The following is a 19470-nucleotide window of genomic DNA, read 5'->3' on the forward strand; positions in this document are numbered from 1 at the left end:
TCTCGGTATGATCATCTGTCTGCGCTCCCGCCATCCGACCGCCCCTCCAGAGACCAATTAGATGGGTGGAAGGAAACGCTAGAAATAGGAGACTCCCTGCAGACACGCAGTTGATGCCGTAATTGATGCCCCAAAGGTACAAACACACACCTTGGCATACAATGGCCAGAAACTCAAGATGGCATTTTATTTGAAAATTGCTCATTTGCTCATAGTTAAGGTCAGCTATGATTATTACTTTAACACCATGGATGGATTTCAGAGAAGAGGCTAGGTGGCTAAATGAATAGCATGTTAACCTATAGTGTTGAAGAATCAGTTGCTCCCTGTAGGAAGTGATTGAAATAGAAATATTTCCCCCCCTGGATCATTTGAAAATATTATCATCCAGCACACGTGTTCGTCATGACAGGACACACAAAAATCAGGAACGAACTCGGCTTTGAAATGGGAGTCAGCCATCTTGGCTTAAGAGCAGTGTGGTAGTGGTCCTTGGCAAAGTGGGTATACTCTAAATGTTCATCTTTTTTTTTTTAAGTAGTCCAGAAAAACGTCCTGTTTTAAAAACAGTGACATAAGAATCAATTGTACTTGCTCACAATAATAAAATTATCATTACTTGGTTAAGAACAGTTTATAGTTATTAATGGTAACACAAGTGGCCTGAATTAATGTAAAATGTATTTACCATGAGACAAATGCAGTATGAAAAATGTAATAAAATAATATTTAGTGAACAATTAACAAAAATAGTGGTAAAACAATCCATATTATACCTCAATATGTCATCACTGCTATGTAAAAAACACTTATGTCCATTTTTCTCATTTTTACATTTTTATGTTTTGGGGATGAAACTGAATGCAGACATCCCAAAAATGAAAAAAATTTACAAGTGTTTTTTCACATAGCAACGATATTTTAAAGTACAATTTAATGATTTAATGTTAAAATATTGGTCCCCATTCTTGTGTTTTAACTTAATTTATAATCAACTCCCAGCCTAGCTACTATAAAACTAAACTAGATCATGTAGGTTAGTGTGTAACCGACAGGGAGATTGAACCCACCCCGCCAGCAAGTCTCTACTGTATTAGCGCAAAGTGCTTCCGTTGAGCTAAAATTCCGGCTCAAGACCCTATTTGAAGGCTTTCCCCAGTGTAACCCGTCCTCGTGCCTAAAGTTAGCCATTCTAACCAGCGAAGGCGAAGGGTACCAGCCAATTAGAGGAAGCGCCGGGTGGGTAATGCCTTCACCAACCTCGAGTAAAAAAAAATAGGTAACCTCGCTCACATATATTACTAAACGGTGCCCATCAGGGGGAATTTAGAAGTAGATATAACAGTTGCGTCATATTACATACTATAGGGCAAAACAATTGTGTTGCATTTGAAAGGTGACTTGGCTGAACGGTAGGATACAAATCATGATGGTATTTGTGTGTATTTGTGTGTGTGTATGTTCTCCGCCTCATGACTTTGAGTTCACCTCCACCTCTGCAGTGCTGAGAGGGGCTCCTTTGAAGCCCAACAATCCCAGACAGGACACACAAACACACAACATGGTGAAAGGGATTCAAACAGCTTCTAAAGTTCAGTTGCACACACACACACACACACACACACACAAACACGCACACACTCCAAACTGTCACCGTAATGAGAAAGTGCAGTACACAGCAAATGCGTATGGATTAAACAGCAGCAGACATGATCTAAACCTCCAGCTCTCAACATATACACTTTGTATATAATCCAACTCAAGCCCCCCCCCCAGCCCCCAAGTTGCTTCCACGACCCAGCTCAAGGCGAATCTGATTCGCTGAGCTCTTCTGTCGACAAACTTGACATTTGACATGACCCAAACTCGCGGTTTGTTGTTTTTTAATCAGCGAGCCCGAAGCATTACTAAGCATTGGACGCTTGAAGAAGGAATTAATTCCTCCACGTCCTTGTGAAATCTAAAGAATTGTTAGTGTGAATTTAAGGCATAGCCACCTGATCTTATAACAAATGCAAATCACCTGCTCGAAAGATTATTCTCTATATCCAAGGTGTGCTCCAATTAGTTTATTAAAACAAAATAAGAATAAGGACGATTGGCTCATGACTCTGAATGGCTGATTTTATACCTAAACTGCTCACACCATTACGCTAATTATCCATGGTAGAGTTGCGCAATATAAGGATTAATATCGTAGATACAATATAAAACATCCATCATACAATATAATTTATATTGTTTATATCACAGATTTTTGCGTGTGGATGTTTTCCATTTATCAGTGTCAAAAGACCAGAGGAGATGTTTGCACCACATTTAGCAGAAAGATCATTTTCATCTGTGGCCCATCTGACGGTAGATTTCCCTCATGCATACTAAGGGAATGCTGTAGTTTACTTTCCGCTAAATAATATACTTACACCGATCGGGATTTCTGCTTTCATTTACTTCATTTACAGCTCAGCACACAGTCAACAAGCATCCATCTATGCATTTGTAAACAGTATCCAGCCACACCACTATATTCTTCTTCATATCTTACCTACATTTTTCTTTTACATGGTGCCCCGTAATTTTCTGACTGACACTCACAGTCAGGACTGCAGAACAAACTGACAAACTTGTTTTCCTAAAACTCAACCTGCGAAGCAGTTTTTTGGCATCTCTTACTGGATAAATGGTAGGAATACTTCAATAAACTGACAAAATATCCATGAAACTTGCCTTTGATTTCATGTAATTTATTTCAAGGGAACAACACTATCGCGATCTATATCATTTCTGGGATATAAACTTTCCGGTATCAGGATCTAAAATAAAAAGTAATACAAAAATAACTGTTGCCTGTAAGGTAACAATCTGCACACAACATTGCATTAAAAGTGTTACACCTATGATATGTCGCTTCCCCGCTTTACAACTGCATCTGGTTTCCTTTCTTTTTTTTTTCTTTTTTTTTCTTTTTTCTGTGTGCAGAGCTCAGCGGTGTTTATGTCAACCCCTTAAACTGCATCAGTCAACATTTTACCCTGGTAAACATTCCAACACTTAGCATGGCGTGCGATGTTGTCTCAGCAGACGTCTGCAACGGCAGAAACGAACTGCCAGCCAAACAGTCGTCTCAAAACCTTTCACCGTTATGTTCTATATTTAAAGTGTTGTTGTGCTTTTTTTTTGCGTTTACTCCCACCGAGATGTGAGAGCAGAGAGAGAACTCGTCTCAAAAGACACCAGGATGGAGTTTGGAAGGGGGGGCGGTTCAAAGTCCCGTGAGAATTAAAGCGAAACAGCGACAGAAACAAGTGGAGAGTAAGACAGAGTGGAATTAAGAGTTTTGCGTTTATTTATCACCGTAGAACTCTGCCGGGGTAGGACTGTTGACAAAAGTGACACGAAAATACCTTATTTATGCTCCAAAATGACATTCAAAAGTCTTAAATGTATGCAACTCATGATAAACCATTCCCATATTAAATTTGGATTTGAAATGTGACAATCACATTAATCATCAATCACTAACAAACATGATATTTGGTAAGTTATGCCTATCACAGGTAGATGCACCAAAAAAAAAAAAAAGACTGCAAAAACCTTATAATGAACAAAAAGTGTGCCATTTTGGTTCAAAGCTGCCATTCAATGTCATTTTGACCATTTCCGGTTAACCTTCAAAGATAATCTCAGACTAGCGATTTAGTCTTCTGAACTGCTAATGAAACTTTTGTGTTTCTCTACTGGTTCCAGTGCTCAGCAGGCCTTCCTGTTGGAGAACGTTCCTTGCACCGCTCTGCCCTGCCAGAGCGTTGGCCGAATGTTCCGCATCCACTGGGACCAATCAGACCTCAGCGCCATCCCCAACGCCATCATGGCCACCTTCTTCGACATCTACGAGGATGTGAGTAGATTCTTACTCTTCAGCTTAGTTGCCTGTTTTCTTTTTTGTATGAGGAGGTCTGTTATTAGAGAATCTGATGGCAGATGGGGCATAAGAACAAGAAGGAATCCAACATCGCGCACAGAATATGAGCTTCCTTTCTAAAGCAGAAAAGTGGATTAGGTCTTAAGCCTTTCCAACACTCATGTCAACAAAAATGACTTTCTTGTCTGCTTAAAAGTAGGACTTGAGCTCTGTGCGTGCGTGAGTGTGTATGTTTGTGTGTATATCTCTGTGTGAGCGGGTTCCGCCGTGTGTGGGTCTTTGTGTTTGTCTCAGTGTGTGTGTGTCTGTGTCTGGGGCATTACAATTGCAGTTAAAGGCACATTCAACTCCATGAGGCGACTTTCAGCCAGCTGTTGTTTGTGCAAGACGAGACATCCATTTTTTGTCATTGTGCTCCCGGGCTACACACATACACACAGTTTTATCACTCCAGCTCTCTATCAATATGCCTCATGTGCTTTTTACAGAATTCATTATTACTGAGGATATGTAAATGTTAATATCTGCACCCGCTGGACACTTCATTTGATAAACAGTCTAATTACTGCAAGAACTGTGTGCTGTCCCACGTAAAATAAACATTAAGCTGCCCAGTAATTATAAACATTTATTTGTTAACCGGTTAACAAGCACAAGTATACTGTTGTTTGCGGCTAATGATCAAACGCATGCAATGGTTTACAATTAGTCGGAATAAGATGATGTAATAAGCTGCATGCTGCGTCCCCATGTGTAAAGCCTTAATTTCCGCGGAAATTTTTCTAGTTTAATTATTTTCCTCAAAATTCTGCATGCAAATCCACATAACAGCATAAATGACATTTTTATTTGTAATTCATTTGCAAAAAAAATTTTTTTTAAATACAAACATTAAATTGTTTTTGTTTATCATAGTTTTGCAAATACAGCAAAAAAAACTATTTATGTAAAATATAAATATAGAATTTTGAGGGAGAAAATGAATTTAATCAGTTTTGGAGTAAGGCTATAACATAATGTGAAAAACTTTTTCCAGCTGCACTGAAAATATTGGCAAGTTTGTTTCTTTCCAAATCGTGTTCAAGCAATTCAATTTACCACAGGTGACGACCCATGCTGTAGAAACATCTGAAGGATGTTCAGTGGAAAAAGTGGAAATGCAGCAAAACTCCATTTTAAACTACTGTATAGGTCATAACATCGTATTACTGAATTACATCTACTTTGTAGAATTTTATGGAGGACGAAAACTTCCAAAATTATTATTTTTTTATTATATTTGCATTTATTTTGACATTTATTTGTACTTGTATTTATTTATTGATGGATGGATATTTTGTTTTTTTATTCCCATTTATAATTAATTTTTAATTATATTTTTCGTTTTGATTTTCACTTTGATTTTCTTTCTCTCAAAAGGAATACATTTAAGTTGATGATGCTGTAAACGTAAGATGTCCAATTGAGTGTTTGGTGTGCAGGGCATATTGGACATGCTGGTGGTGAAGCAGGTGGAGGGCAAGCGAGACTTGGTCATCCACGCCTTGAAGAACAACTTTGAAGCTGATGCCTACTTTGTGAAAGTCATGGGTGAGTCACCTCCTTGGCACTGTCACCTCTCCACTCCCTTCGCACTCTTCGCCTTTCCCCCCAGGAAAATCTCCTCTCTGTCGTCTCGAGGAGAGAGTGAGAGATTCACAGTCTAATTTGAATATTTTATCATCTTGCATATTTTTTTGTCTTTGTTCCTCTGCCGGACTCATTAGAGTAAGTCAACGCAAGCAACTATTTTCTCCCCACACACACACACACACACACAAAGTGGCGAGCAGATGGCGGTGACTATTATCTGCCGTCTGTAATTTAGATTCTCACCCCCAAGCTCCTTAACGCTGCCGTCTTCATGTGAGCTGACGAAGACACTAGGCATGGGGCTTCTAATAAATGCATTGGGGGGCCATTACATTGCATTTAATTTGCATCCCATTCACATTTAGTGTGTTTGTAGTCATGTTGAGATGTCAACATTGGCCAATGATATATAATGATGTTTTGCTAATTTGATGCGAAACTTTTTTTGAAACAGATTCACACCAATGCAAAATAGGAATCTTGTGTTTGTAGTTTTTTTTATTTTATTATGAACAATTGCAATTTTTAAACCATCTTCCCCAAACTTTCAGCAACTGAACCAAAATGCGCAAAGTAGTTCAAGTCAAAAGTTGGATGAGCACAGCTTCAGTGTTCTCATTCTGGTGTACAACAGATATTTTTTGACAGGCGTAACGGCTCAATTTGCATTGCATTTAATAAGTGTGTGACAATAGCTTTCATACTTGCTTTGAACCAGAAGACCCCAATAAAAACCCTCTTTCTAGCTTTTCTGCACCATATTTTTAAGTCTTTTTATTCCACAAACAGCATCAAGACAGCTTCTTTTCAAGTCAAATTGTCGGTACCTGGGAACATGTGAGGAGAGCAAAAAATAGTCCCAAAGAAGGAGGAAGGGTAGTGGTTACGGGGGGAGGCATGCTTGGTGTAATCTGTCACTCCGTGCAGCTCATTAGTAGGTAGGAAAAGAGCATCGTTCATCCTTTTTTTCTGCAGCACAGTTGGCGAACAGTTGTTCCCTTGTCTTTTGGGAGGGGCAGGAGATGTGTCTGTGTGTTTGTAAGTTGCTCATCTTCTGCCTGCAAGAACACACACACACACATATCATTAGTGCACACTTGTAAATAAAACACTTTAGTACACACCATATTTAACAGAATCTCCAGACGGGAAGCAGTTTAACACCTACCAGATAAAAATACTTTCATCGACTACCATGCATTGAAATGCGCCCATATGATCAAACGCATACAGCGTACACAGTAATATATAATTAGTTTTATTATTTTTACCTTTATAGGCAGCCATAGTTTATTTGAGATACTTTGTAAATGTGAGGTTCAAAATTGTGTATGCAAAAAATCTGTTGAATGTCACAGTGGGTAAAAGAAACATAGCTAAGTGCCAAGACAGACAGATCTATCAAATGTAATGTTGATAAGTAAAAATGACTAGCCATTGAAAAGAAACATATTGAAAATATCCAGAATTATCTTGAACATTTATAGATGGTTGCTTCGAACCAAAATGGCAGACTTCTCCTGGGCTGTTGAGAATTTTTTGTGCTTTGATTAGTGATACTTAATTCGCAAATGTCATCAAAGGGCTTTGAAATTCCAGGTGGCACTGCTCTACGCAATTGTTGTGGCCACTAAAGAGAATGAAGAAGTCCTAACAGTATATTAGGACAAAATTTATTGGACCAAGTCTCAAGGAGCAGTTTGTCTTTGAAAGACCCCTGTAAATGGACAAAATGACTCGTTCAATGACTTTGATGCAATGGCGGCAACGATCCTTCATGTGGTGACTGATGAAGGCCACTCGCGTTAAGGCGACGCCGCTGTGAGAGACGCTAAAGGACACGCCACTGTCCTCAGACAGCAACGCCAACGTGGATGGATGACGCCGCCGCCATTTTAATAATGGGTCTTGATATAGAGGAGGACTGCTGTAAGTGATAAGAGAACATCTCCTGTCAGGCCACATTGAGCACGTGTGTATTTTTAGAACATGATTCCATCAAGCGGTCCGCTTTTGTTCATCTCAACACACTTGGAATGTGTGGGTAACTGCAGATTGGCTTTATTCTGACGTAGTAACAGAGGTGTAACTACCTACTTGCCCTGCCATACTTTATGTTTACTTTTGCTTTAGCTTATTTTACCTTATCTTAGATCATCTTGCCTTACCATGTCCTCCTGATCCTAGCCTAGCTGACTCACCCTACATATCCTACTTTGCCTAATCTACTCTAACCTACATACCCTACCTTACCTTACATACCCTAGATACCTGAATATGTTACCTACTCACCTACTCTACATACATAATTACCGATCCAACAAACTATACCCAACTACATTATCGTACTTAACTTTCCTTATTTTAGCTTACTTTGCCTACCTTACATATCCTCCTATCCAACCTATCGATGTACTTTCCCTATCTTACCAAACCTACAAACCAAAACCCTACCTTACTCTACCCAAATGTACCTACCCCGCCCTACCTAACCTACTTACCTACCTATCTAATCTACCCACTTACGTACAATTTCTAGCTACCTTCTGTGGCCTCGAAATCCAGACTCCAGCAGTTGAGTCTAGTCACTGTCGTTGCCAAGCACATTTCTGAGGCGTGGCAAACCTGAGCAAACAGACAGTGGAATTAACCAATCAGTGAAGAGAGGACGTTACGTAAGAAAAGTGACTTATGGAAGTACACATCTTCTTTTGAAATAAATGCTTCCAATGCCATCAGCTAACTAGGATTTTAATGACTCTTTGTGTTTTTGGTCATTTAAAACTGAGCCTGCGCCATTTTGAATATTATGAGAATGCACTTCTGCCGCCAAAGAGCGATGTTGCTCATGAAGAATATGTCACAGCAAATAGACAAATTTGCTTGCACGGTTCATTTTGAACCGAGTCGTGGTCGACGGCGGCCTGTCCAGACCCATCTATTTCATACAGAAAGAAAGTTGGTTTGGCTTTCCAGGCTAATGTTTTTTGTCCCTCCCCCACATACTCACGTTTCATTTGTAATCATTGATTCCGCATCAAAGCCTGCACATTACTGTACAACGCGTCGCCTCGCATTTTCCTCCGCCACACATCCACGCTCACACACTAAAAGATAGATAGCTATTTTCTTAAGATGCCGTCCCTCAGCATTCCCCAGAGCACTACTGAATTCGCGGTCAAGGATCGACTTTGTGTCCAACCATGTCACATTTGCCAAGTGTATGTATACACAAACACACATTTCTGTACTACTCTATGAAAGCAGACTGATTTTCTATCTATCTGTATAGATGCTGTATGTACGGTATACTGTTTGTATGTGTGTGATGTAAATGAGGTAAGGTACAATCACACGACACTTGCCAAGATCAATCCATCACACTTTGCTGTCTGAGCACCCCCCGACTTAACGTGCTCGCCTCTGACAATACTGACTCAGATGTGACCGGACCAACAACGTAGAGGTCCTCAAAGAGGATCACCTCATTGGACCACACGATGTTTACGACAGATGAAAAACCTTTTAAAGAAGAGTGCACATAAGTTATATGTGGCTTAACATTTTACACACTTGTGTAGTCAAAACAGTCACTCTCAGAGTTATGTGTGGCATAAAAATCACATGCGCGAGAGTATGTGGACTCGTGCAATGCTTTGCCAATAATTCCGTTCCGTTCCGTTCCGTCTTCAATTCCGCTTATCCGGGGTCGGGTCGCGGGGGCAGCAGCTTTAGCAGGGAAGCCCAGACTTCTCTCTCCCTAGCCACTTCAGCCAGCTCCTCCGATGGGATCCCAAGGCGTTCCCAGGCCAGCCGTGAGACGTAGTCTCTCCAGCGTGTCCTGGGTCGTCCCCGGGGCCTCCTGCCGGTAGGACATGCCCGGAACACCTCCCCAGGGAGGCGCCCAGGAGGCATTCGAACCAGATGCCTTAGCCACCTCAACTGGTTCCTCTCAACGTGGAGGAGTAGCGGACGCTGTATCGGTCCGTTGTGGTGAAGAAGGAGCTGAGCCGAAAGGCAAAGCTCTCGATTTACCGGTCGATCTACGTTCCTGCCCTCACATATGGTCACGAGCTGTGGGTCGTGACCGAAAGAACCAGATCCCGGATACAAGCGGCCAAAATGAGTTTCCTCCGCAGGGTAGCCGGGCTCTCCCTTAGAGATAGGGTGAGAAGCTCTGTCATTCGGGAGGGACTCAGCGTCGAGCTTTGCCAATAATTACAGTATTGAAAGAAGCTAATATGAATAAGAACGTTACTCACCCGTTGTCGAATAAGCGGTTCGGAAAATGAATGAATATAATCAAAACAGTCACTCCCGGAGCAATGTTTGCGAGCCTCAAGGTTGGAATATATAACTAATGTTAGATAATCATAAAGGTTCAAATAAGTGCAAAGGTAGAATAATGAATTGAGCTGTCACTCAGTAACAGAATTTTCTATAGCAGGTTTTGAATCACACTTCTTCACGGTCCTCTCAATTAATGAAGCTGATGTAAGTAATTAATGTAGCAAATTGCTGTATTCTAATTCCATTTTAACTGTGAAGTCATGTGAGGAAGGCTTTGGCAAAACAATTACACACTCGTGTTGTCAAAATCTCCCTCAGAGCTACGTGTGGCATAACAATCACACTTCTGAACCTCCAGGTTGGAACATGGAACGAATATTAAGAAAAAAATCATAGAATAATGAATAATGATGATAGGAGTCAGTCAATAAGATTGTAAATAATGAAATTCTCCTTTACAACTCTTAAAACATCCTGAAAGACTGTTTCGTTTGTTAGCACAAAGTCAAACACTCTCTGTAATCATTAAGAATTAAATAGCTCTCCATCATGGCTGCCCAGTCACCATATTTGTATGAGACAGACGTCTTTGTCAGAGGACCGCCAGCACCCCCCACCCCTCGAGCCCAACAACAACAACAACAAAAACTGTCAAACGGCTATGAAGTAAGCTACAAAGCAGAGTGGTGCTCCACTTTAAAAACACAAAATGGACGCAGCATGGACAGATGGAGCCGACGACTCATTACTGCCGAGAAGTCTTTAACTCCAAAATTAGAATGATAGATGCAGAATCTCTTCAAGAGTGTGTATACTCTGTGTGTGTGTGTGGGACGTAGAAAGAGAGTGACAGGCAGAACTGTAGCACTTGATTAGTTTCCTGCTCACTTATTAGTATGCAGATTAGCCGTATTGAAGAACATCTGTGAGCATCTCTCTGTCTGTCTCTCTGTCTCTGTCTCTCTCTCTCTCTCGTCAATCATCCTACTCCTCCGTTGTCTTCACCTCTCTGGCCAACGTCCTCTTCTTCATCCTTCATCCTTTCAGTCTGTCAGTCAGGGTTGTCATTCTGTCTGAGCATGTTTACATGAAGCCTTTCAGTGCATGCGTCCGGGGGAGGATTGGAATCGCCGCTGAGCGTGGTGACAAGACTGACAGCTGATACAATAATGATACAGTGGATCAAAAAACACTGTTTACAAGGAGTTGTCATTCACATAGTGCCCTTTATTTTGCCAAGCTGCCAGACATTTTGATCATTTTTTCCCATTGGAAGTAAAATAAGTAATGTGTTCCGGGTCACAACCATTCTAAAACCTTTATTAAAAAATAATTCAATGCCAATCCAACTGAGAATGCACATTTGCCATCTAAAGCAGTCAGTGGCAGTGAATAAACAAACTGTACAATCGTTTTGCTTTGTTTTCAAGAGACAGGTTGGTATTCAAAACAATGAAATACTTTTGAAAGAAATGTTACATGACTGAGCTAAATTTCATGCATCAATTATCCGAACCGCTTATCCTCTTCTAGGTGATACGAAATTGAGCAAGTTCATACTTTGTGACGAGAGTGGATTTAAGCTGATGTTACAATTTTAGGCTCTATGAAAGGACTGAACAATACTTTATTATACTGCACTGTACACAGTTTTAGGTTATACGAGAACTGGGCTACATTGGACGATAAAAAAAACTGACTATGTGATCTAGGCTTAACTAGTCCATAATGGAAAGGACTAGAATGGGTTGGACAATAGCAGACTGGACTAGACTATTCTAGGCTTTATAAGACTGAGTTATTCTACACTGAATATGATTAGAATGGACTGTAGCAGACTATCCGAGGCTATACGAGTCCATATTTAAGTTTATATGACTATTCTAGTCTATATGAAAAGAGTCGACTATCCTAAACCAGACTAGGTTGGACTATACTGTAGCTCATTACCCCGTAGGCATTAGCACACGTTGCAAAGCAGAGGTTTAAAGCGAAAGCTAAATGACAGATGGGGGGGACCGTGAACACCGCTTTCTTTCTCTCTCTGCTTGTTACACTCAAGTCGCCCCGATGAAGTGCAGCGTTACGTCTTACTTGCAGTTTGGCCGAACAAGACACGGCCACTTGAAGTTTGTCTAATGGAGTCAGACTAGGACACGGCCGCCCGCCTCTTTGTCTCACTCAACATCAGTAAAATGAAAATCTTTCTGGAGGGCATCAAACGCTGATACTGGTCTAGAGCAGACTGAACTGGATTATACTGCATTGTGTTACTCTAAATCATACTACATTGGAGTATACAGTACTACATTATTCTAAGGTATGCAAAACTGAACTGGACTACATTTAACAATACTAGACTGGATTAGTCGTGTATATATATATATTATGAACATGACTATGCTTTAGATGTCTGTAGTGAAATATACTTGACTGAACTAGACTATTCGAGACTACAAGAGACTGAAGTAGTCCGTACTTGACATGACAAGAATGGACTACTAAACCAGATTGGAGTTAGACTATATTAGAGTGGACTAGACTATTCTAGGCTATACTAAACTAGTCCACAGAGTGTACTACATCAGCATAAACTATCATCTGCGAACAGAGCCCAGCTGCTCCATTGTACAGTAGTATGTGTGTGTGCGCGCCTGTGTACGTGTACGTGTACGTGTGCGTGTGTATGCATGCACCCGTGCGTTTGTTGCCGTGCAAGCTTGTAGCCATTAGTGCTGATACCGCACGTCATGGCCCTCCGTCAAGGTCTGCTCCTCAAATTTAGTTTGTGTTTATGTGCGTGTGTGATGTCATGTGACCTGACAGCGTTGCCCAGCCGACGCGCAGGTGAGGTCCGAGTGCAAAAAAAGCCAAGCTCGGCGATGTTAAAAAAAGAGATGCACGGAGACTGAGGGATGCGCATTTTAGATGGCACGCTTTGACCAAGAGCTAATTTTAGTATGATTACATAAGCACACAGAGAGAACAGAAGCCCATTGGAACACCCTTGCTAACCAAAACAGCAGCATCTCGCTATGCATGTCAATAGTTTTTCAATTAAATTACACTGCTGTTTTAATCATATATGCATTATTGATACAACTAGATCAAATAATGTTACCGTCGATCTTATTACCTTGCAATACATAATCAATATGACCGTATCAAATATCAATATCAGTGTCCTTCTCACTTAGAATCCATTATGTTTTGGTGATTGTCTTTATACGTCTCAATCCTGCATCAATACTTTACACACAGGGTGGGAAAAGCCTTTGTTGAACCAAATTTGGGCTTTTGTTCCTGACACGCCAACCCAAACGGACTCCCTGATTCCCACCATAATGCTCATAGCATTCCCTCCCCCCTTGCCAGCTGAGTCCCGCCACGGATGGTGCACGAGCAAGACAGGATGTGCATTTGATCACACGAGACACCGACGAGGTGCTCGGCGCAAGAACACATCGAGTTATTTCCAGGAGCACTCGCTTGTTTTGTGTCATCTCGGGGCAGAAGCGTGTACAACAAAAGCAGGCTGGCACAAGAAAAAAAAGGAGCACGCGTTTTTAGCTCCCTCGCTGTTCTGTGTCAGTCATGCCTGAACACATTTTAAGCTCAGTGACCTGTGATCTCAAGTCTTCAAAATGTTGGTCTTTGACTTGACTCCTCAAAGATTAGAGTTTTTCATGAATCTAAAGTCTAAGGCTGTGTTCAAACCCTTGTCCCCTAACTTCTCATTCAGTATCTACAGTAGTCCTGCAATATATTGTATCCTAATATATCGTTCCCTCATTCTGCTACTTGCTCTTTGTGACCACCACTTTGCATCGCTTGCACCATTTTTTTTTCATCCTCGCAATGCATTGTGGGTTCACAATAACCTGTTGGAGTGACCGTCGACGCTCACTACTTTTCCAAGTGCATTGTGGGTCTTTTTGAGTGCACTGTATTTTTTTCTCTGTGGACATTCAGACACCTCTACAAAATGGCGTGACCCCTATATAATACACTATATAGGAAAGTGTGTGGACATTCGGACACAGTCTTGGTCTCGACTGCTCAAAGACTTGATCTTGGCTTTTCAAAGTCTTGGTCTTGACACTTGACTTGACTCCTTAAAGTGTTGGACTTTTCAATACGTTGTTCTTTGTCCTGACTTGGTCTTGAAGTGTATCATTATCAAAGACCAAGACTTTTAGGAGTGCAGACCAGAATTGGGAGAGTCAAGACCAAGACTTTCAGGAGGCAAAACCAAATTATTACCAAGTCTTTGAGGGGTCCAGACCAAGTCAATACCAAGTCATTGAGGACCTGAATGGCACAAAATGCCCTGGGAGGTTTATGCTTTATGCCGCCTCTTAATTATAACAGACCTTAAAAAGAGGGCTAATGAATTAGTCACCCTTGGTTAACATTAACACTGCTTGCCACTTAACTGTACTTTACAAAGCAGAGTAGCACTTTGATCAGACCAGAGCAGAGTTGAACAAAGACAGAATAAAGCATTATGGACTGAGAGTGAACAACAATCAACAGCGTTTTGCAGCTTCTTCGCTTTAAAGAGATCAAAGCCGACTGTGGCGCACTCAAGGGCCACCCAAATGGACAAAATGACATAGCATTATAGTGATTTGGACCACAAAGATGATGTGATCTTTACCGTTGTTTCACACATATTTTGTATCCAGAAAGTATTCACAGTACTTCACACGTGAAAGTCAACGAAAGTTTTATTATATTTGCAAGTATTGTCAAATATGATTTTCATGTTGTCATTATGCAGGGTTGTGCATAGAAATGTGACGGGGGGGATTAATTGCACACAGGGAATACAGTAATCTCCATCACGGGGAATTTCATGCCAGATCACACCAATAATAAGTGAAATCCACGACAATACAGAAATACTCTCGGCATGTTTTGATAGTAAACATTTTAGCTTAGATGGTGTTTGGGCCAGCAGCATTTCGGGTTAATCTTGTGCATGGACCTCCTCACAGTTCCCTGAGTAACTCTCGGGGCATTTCATCTGGTTTAGCAGTGATTCTGGATCTGTAAAACAGTTCTTGTGAACATCAAATCGGGGCAAAGTTGTTCATTTCATTATGTTTCTCATAGCAGCCCATATGACTAAATTCTAATGTCAGCAACAGGAGGCCGGGATACACATAATAGAAATGTAATTAGAGAGACTGATGGCTCGAGTCCTCTCCAGTTGGGTGTACATTTGGTCCTAAGTGTTTATGGTCAAGACGGGGCTAGCTGTCTGTCAGCATTACGTGGTTAAAGTCACCAGAGTTCCCATAAACATACATCTGGGTGTTTCTTTTAGAGCAAGCTGATGCTGTCATGGAGCTCTCCTAGTACATTATTAGTTTTAGTATTCAGCGCAATGTAAACAGCTACAATGAGCACGGCCACAAAGCTGCGAGACAAAAAGTGTGGCTTGCACTTGGTATTAATTAGCAGTTCAATTGCCTCAAAGCAGTGAGTGTTTACCAGCTTGCAAATTGCGTACCGACCTTTTTCTTATATGCATGCTTGCCTCGTTTTTATTTTCTTTCACAGCATTTTCTCTCGCTGCCGAACGTCCTCGCTCTGTGCCGCCAGTCCGATATTGGCCCAGTTCTGACTTCCGATCCAATCAGACACTTATCATCACATGATTTCAGAGGTCTATATTTAGATTTTTGAATTTTGAATCACAATGTGAAATGATCCTCGCCATGCCAGAATCAAAATTAGTACGCCCCAGTCATGTACATCGTCCTTTGTGAACCTCAGAGCCCGGCCCGGGAATCAAAAGTTGGACGGTCCATTTTAGATTTTAATGAGTAAAATCCATTGGTTCGTCTGCCGCGATCCAGAAGCCCTTTTTTGACCGGGAGTAACTTTTTCAGACCTGATTAATCAAATGCGGAACTTCATTAAGCACAACTGCAACGCTCCAATCAAAGCGACCTCGACACAGGACCTCATTAGCATGCTAATAAAGTCACCTCGCCTCTAATGACTGATTAGCAATTCAGATGATATTGTGCCACAAGCACATACGCACACGCAGTAGTATGTCATGTAAGTAAATTATTTTCATTTGTGCTTGTCACTTTCCCTGTTTGTGTTTATTACGCCCATCCATCACACGCACATGTCGGCTACATGTATACGCTACACTTAAGTAGACTGTGTTCTTTTAAATTGCTTTTTAAAGTATTCGTGTGCTGTCTGTCCTCTCCAGTGCTCAGCGGCCTCTGCTCCAACGCCTGCCCTGGAAACATTAAGGTAAGCGGCATTCAATACGTTGTCACTGCCGGCATTCTACGTGACTGCGCACGGAATGCGTTGCGACGTAATTGATAATGGCGGCATATGTCCAAATAAAATGTATTAAACTGGAAATGATTTTTTTTAAATGAATCTCATAGTTATGTTAATAAAAACCAAATCAATAATATAGAGCAAACTTGTCACTGTGCATAAATTAGTTCTTCCATATGCTAGGTAAGTGTGTACAGTCATACTGCAATTGAATATTTAGGTCATGATATGATCATTAAAAAATTCCATTTCAGTGTCTTTTTGCATAGGAAGCATTTCTGTGTGTGGCCTCAGGTGTTGACGGTACACACATGCATTTTTATAATCCTCCAGAGAGACAGACGCATGCACAGAAATAGCGACGAGTATCCTCATTGTGTCCAAACTTTCAAATGAATGTTTTGTTCTTATCGAGGCTGCTTAGTTTGTCTTAAAGGGATACTTGACTCATTGAGCCATGTTCAGCAATAAAAAAGTTAATATTTTGTCTAGAATTAATTTGATAATGTCATTATTTTTCATGTACAATTAACTAATCCCTATGAAAAACGCATTTTGCTACTTGCTGTCACCTGAAAAAGGCCTCACAGGTAGCTCAGGTAACGACCGATCATGACTCACCTGTTTTATGGGTTTGGTCATGTGATGTTAGCAAACTGATTGGTTTTTACCTGTGGCCTGAGCACACGTGATGTCATTTTCAGTCGCTAGTTAGTGACAAAATGTGTTTTTAAAGGTATTAATTGTACATGAAAAAATTAAATTATCAAGCACTAAACTCAATTCACTCGTATATCAAAAAATAAAAAATATTTTTGTTACTTTTGAATAAGGAAAAATACAGTGAAGGGAAGCAACTGGCTTCATAACGTATAATTACAGTACATACTCATAGTGTACAGTATTACGAAGTATTTGTGTGTTGCATTTTTGCCTGCAAGTGGCCCAGGTTAAGTATATCGATACATTTTGATATCTGAGCTTTCCGTACGAGCCGCTAACTAGCCCCCAGCTAACAGTTGACTGGTGATGACATAACGACAGATTCCAAATCTAATGCCAAACATACATCACAAAGTTTGTTTTTCTATCCTGAAACGATTTCTTAGCTTTTCAAGCTAGCCGCCAGCTAGCTTTCCACTCGCCAAACATTGCCGCCGCTTCTTGCGGCATTTGTTTTGCTTTCCCTGTCAGTCGAATTGTCAAGGTGGCAAGCGGGCTGCCGTCGGCTATTTGTGCTCCATGCCGCCGCCATCCATCACCTCCTCCGTCTTTTTTATTTTCCTCTTAGTCACACCTCCTCCTCTTTTTCTTCTTGTTTGTGGCATTTTGACAAAATTTTGCTGAGTCATCATGTCATGAAACTCTTCTTTCGATGTTTTGTTTTGTTTTTGCATGCAGCCGTTCGGTGTTAACCAGCCGGGGCCATATGTCATGTACACCACGGTGGACTCCAACGGCTACCTGAAGAACGCCTCAGGTAAGAAGCTTATGTATGTTTCGGGTGTGGGTGAGTAGCTATTGATTTAGTTTTCCTACTATGGGGAAAGTATAAAGTAGTTATGGCAAATAAAATGGCTCCTCAAGCCATGAGTCGAGAATCATAATTCTGAAGTTTGCAGTCGACTCAAATGATTCAGTAGTAGCAGTTTACTGACTCGAGTTGGAGGATTCACTGTAAATGTTGCTGACGATGATGATTCGGTCCACTGGCTCGTGTTAGTACCTCATCAGAAACACAGCGGACGCTGATGATTCTTTAATTCGGCCCACGAACTCTAGTTAGCGGTCTCACCTGAAACAGCACAGACTCTGATTCGGATGACTGACTCAAACTGTACAAACTGTGCATACTCACCAAAAACACTTGGATTCAGATGATTCCGTTTTATCAGCTCACTGACTGAAGTTAGAGGACTCACCGCGGAATCTAATGATACAGCTGAATCGGTTAATTAGCTAACTGGAAACACTCGACTCGGATGATTCTGTTCTCAAAGTAGAGTGTGCAGACTCACTAGAAGAAAATCCGGATGTATTGGTTCACCGGCTGATGTTACCGTACTCACCACAGAGTCAGTTGACAATGTTGTACCAGATCAGTTAGCGGACTCACAAAAACACACCAGATTCGGATCAGGTCAGATTTGGTTTTATCGGTTCACTGACTGGAGTTGACAGACTCAGCTGCAATACCACAGATTGCTCTGCCGACTCACTGGAACCACAGCAGACTCAGATGCTTATTTTTTTTATATATAGGTTCTCTGACTTGAGTTAGGGGACTCGCCTTGGACTCGAGTGATTTGGTTGTTTCGGACCGCTGACTTAAGTTAGCAGACTCACTGGAAACGCCACAGACTCCGTTAATTCAGCCTTATCGGCTCACTGACTCAATTTAAACTCATTGAACCTTTACTTCCATTTTATTTGTAAGTGGCTTTAGAGGACAGTTTCCACTTACAATGACGATTTTTTTCACTAAAAGTTCCCTTCTGCAGTTAATTCAATGCTCTAAATTGGCAACGGAAACATTAGCCATCTTTTGTCTTCATTGGACTTGACTTAGAGCAGTCACATAAGGACCCTGCAGGCAGCCTCGGTGTGATAAAAGGCATTTTTACTTCCCGCTGGGCTATGTTGAAAACATTGTATTGAGCCTCCTCTGAAGTCTCTAAAGCTTCTTTTTTTATTATTATTATTATTATTTTTCCTCTTTCCTCAAAGTCATCCTCTTTCGAGACAGCACCTGCACATTGCGTCAGGGGGAAGACAGCGGCCAGGAGAACAGCCGATTTTCTCCGCCTCGTGATTGTTTCCTTTATGTTCTTACCAAGGCTTACTTCCACAAGGAATGTAGGCTACCATCTTTTAAACTATGATGTAAACTGTGCAGTGACCCGCTGTCACAAGAAGCCACGTTTAAAAAAAGCCCAAGACATAATGACAGGATGTACGTATGATGGGGTGAGACGTTAGCGTTAGTTGCAGTAAACTGATGTTGCACTACAGTGGCAAGCCATTGGGGTCAGAGATAAATATAGCCTGTGTATTGTTAATGTTTCTGTAGTGCTCCTGTTGTTGTGTTTACACTCACTTTTTGATGTACAAATGGTTGCCGCAGAAGTGTGCTTTTAAACCTGCTGCCGATGCCATTACATGTATCATCAACAATAATGGTCATATTTGTTGTGGTAACATTAACAGTACAGTGAACCTTAGATTAGGGACCAAGACCTGCTATGACTAGGAAAAAAAATACAGGAATAGTTGAGTATAGTATTTTCCTATGGTAATAGTGTAAACCT

The 19470-nt window shown here is 41.0% G+C and overlaps 1 protein-coding gene across 1 annotated transcript in view; it reads left to right on the top strand.

Annotated features, from left to right (window-relative positions):
* itfg1 (integrin alpha FG-GAP repeat containing 1) overlaps positions 1–19470 on the top strand; it is an 86339-nt gene that overhangs the window by 49620 nt on the left and 17249 nt on the right. Inside the window, exons 11-14 of the mRNA XM_086072213.1 lie at positions 3748–3898; positions 5404–5512; positions 16083–16126; positions 17564–17642. Coding sequence (XP_085928339.1) covers positions 3748–3898; positions 5404–5512; positions 16083–16126; positions 17564–17642 — 383 coding nt within the window. The remainder of the gene's footprint in view (positions 1–3747; positions 3899–5403; positions 5513–16082; positions 16127–17563; positions 17643–19470) is intronic.

The sequence above is a fragment of the Leptonotus elevatus genome, chromosome 3, assembly GCF_054856555.1.
Source record: "Leptonotus elevatus isolate MCC_2025b chromosome 3, RoL_Lele_1.0, whole genome shotgun sequence".
NCBI lineage: Eukaryota > Metazoa > Chordata > Actinopteri > Syngnathiformes > Syngnathidae > Leptonotus > Leptonotus elevatus.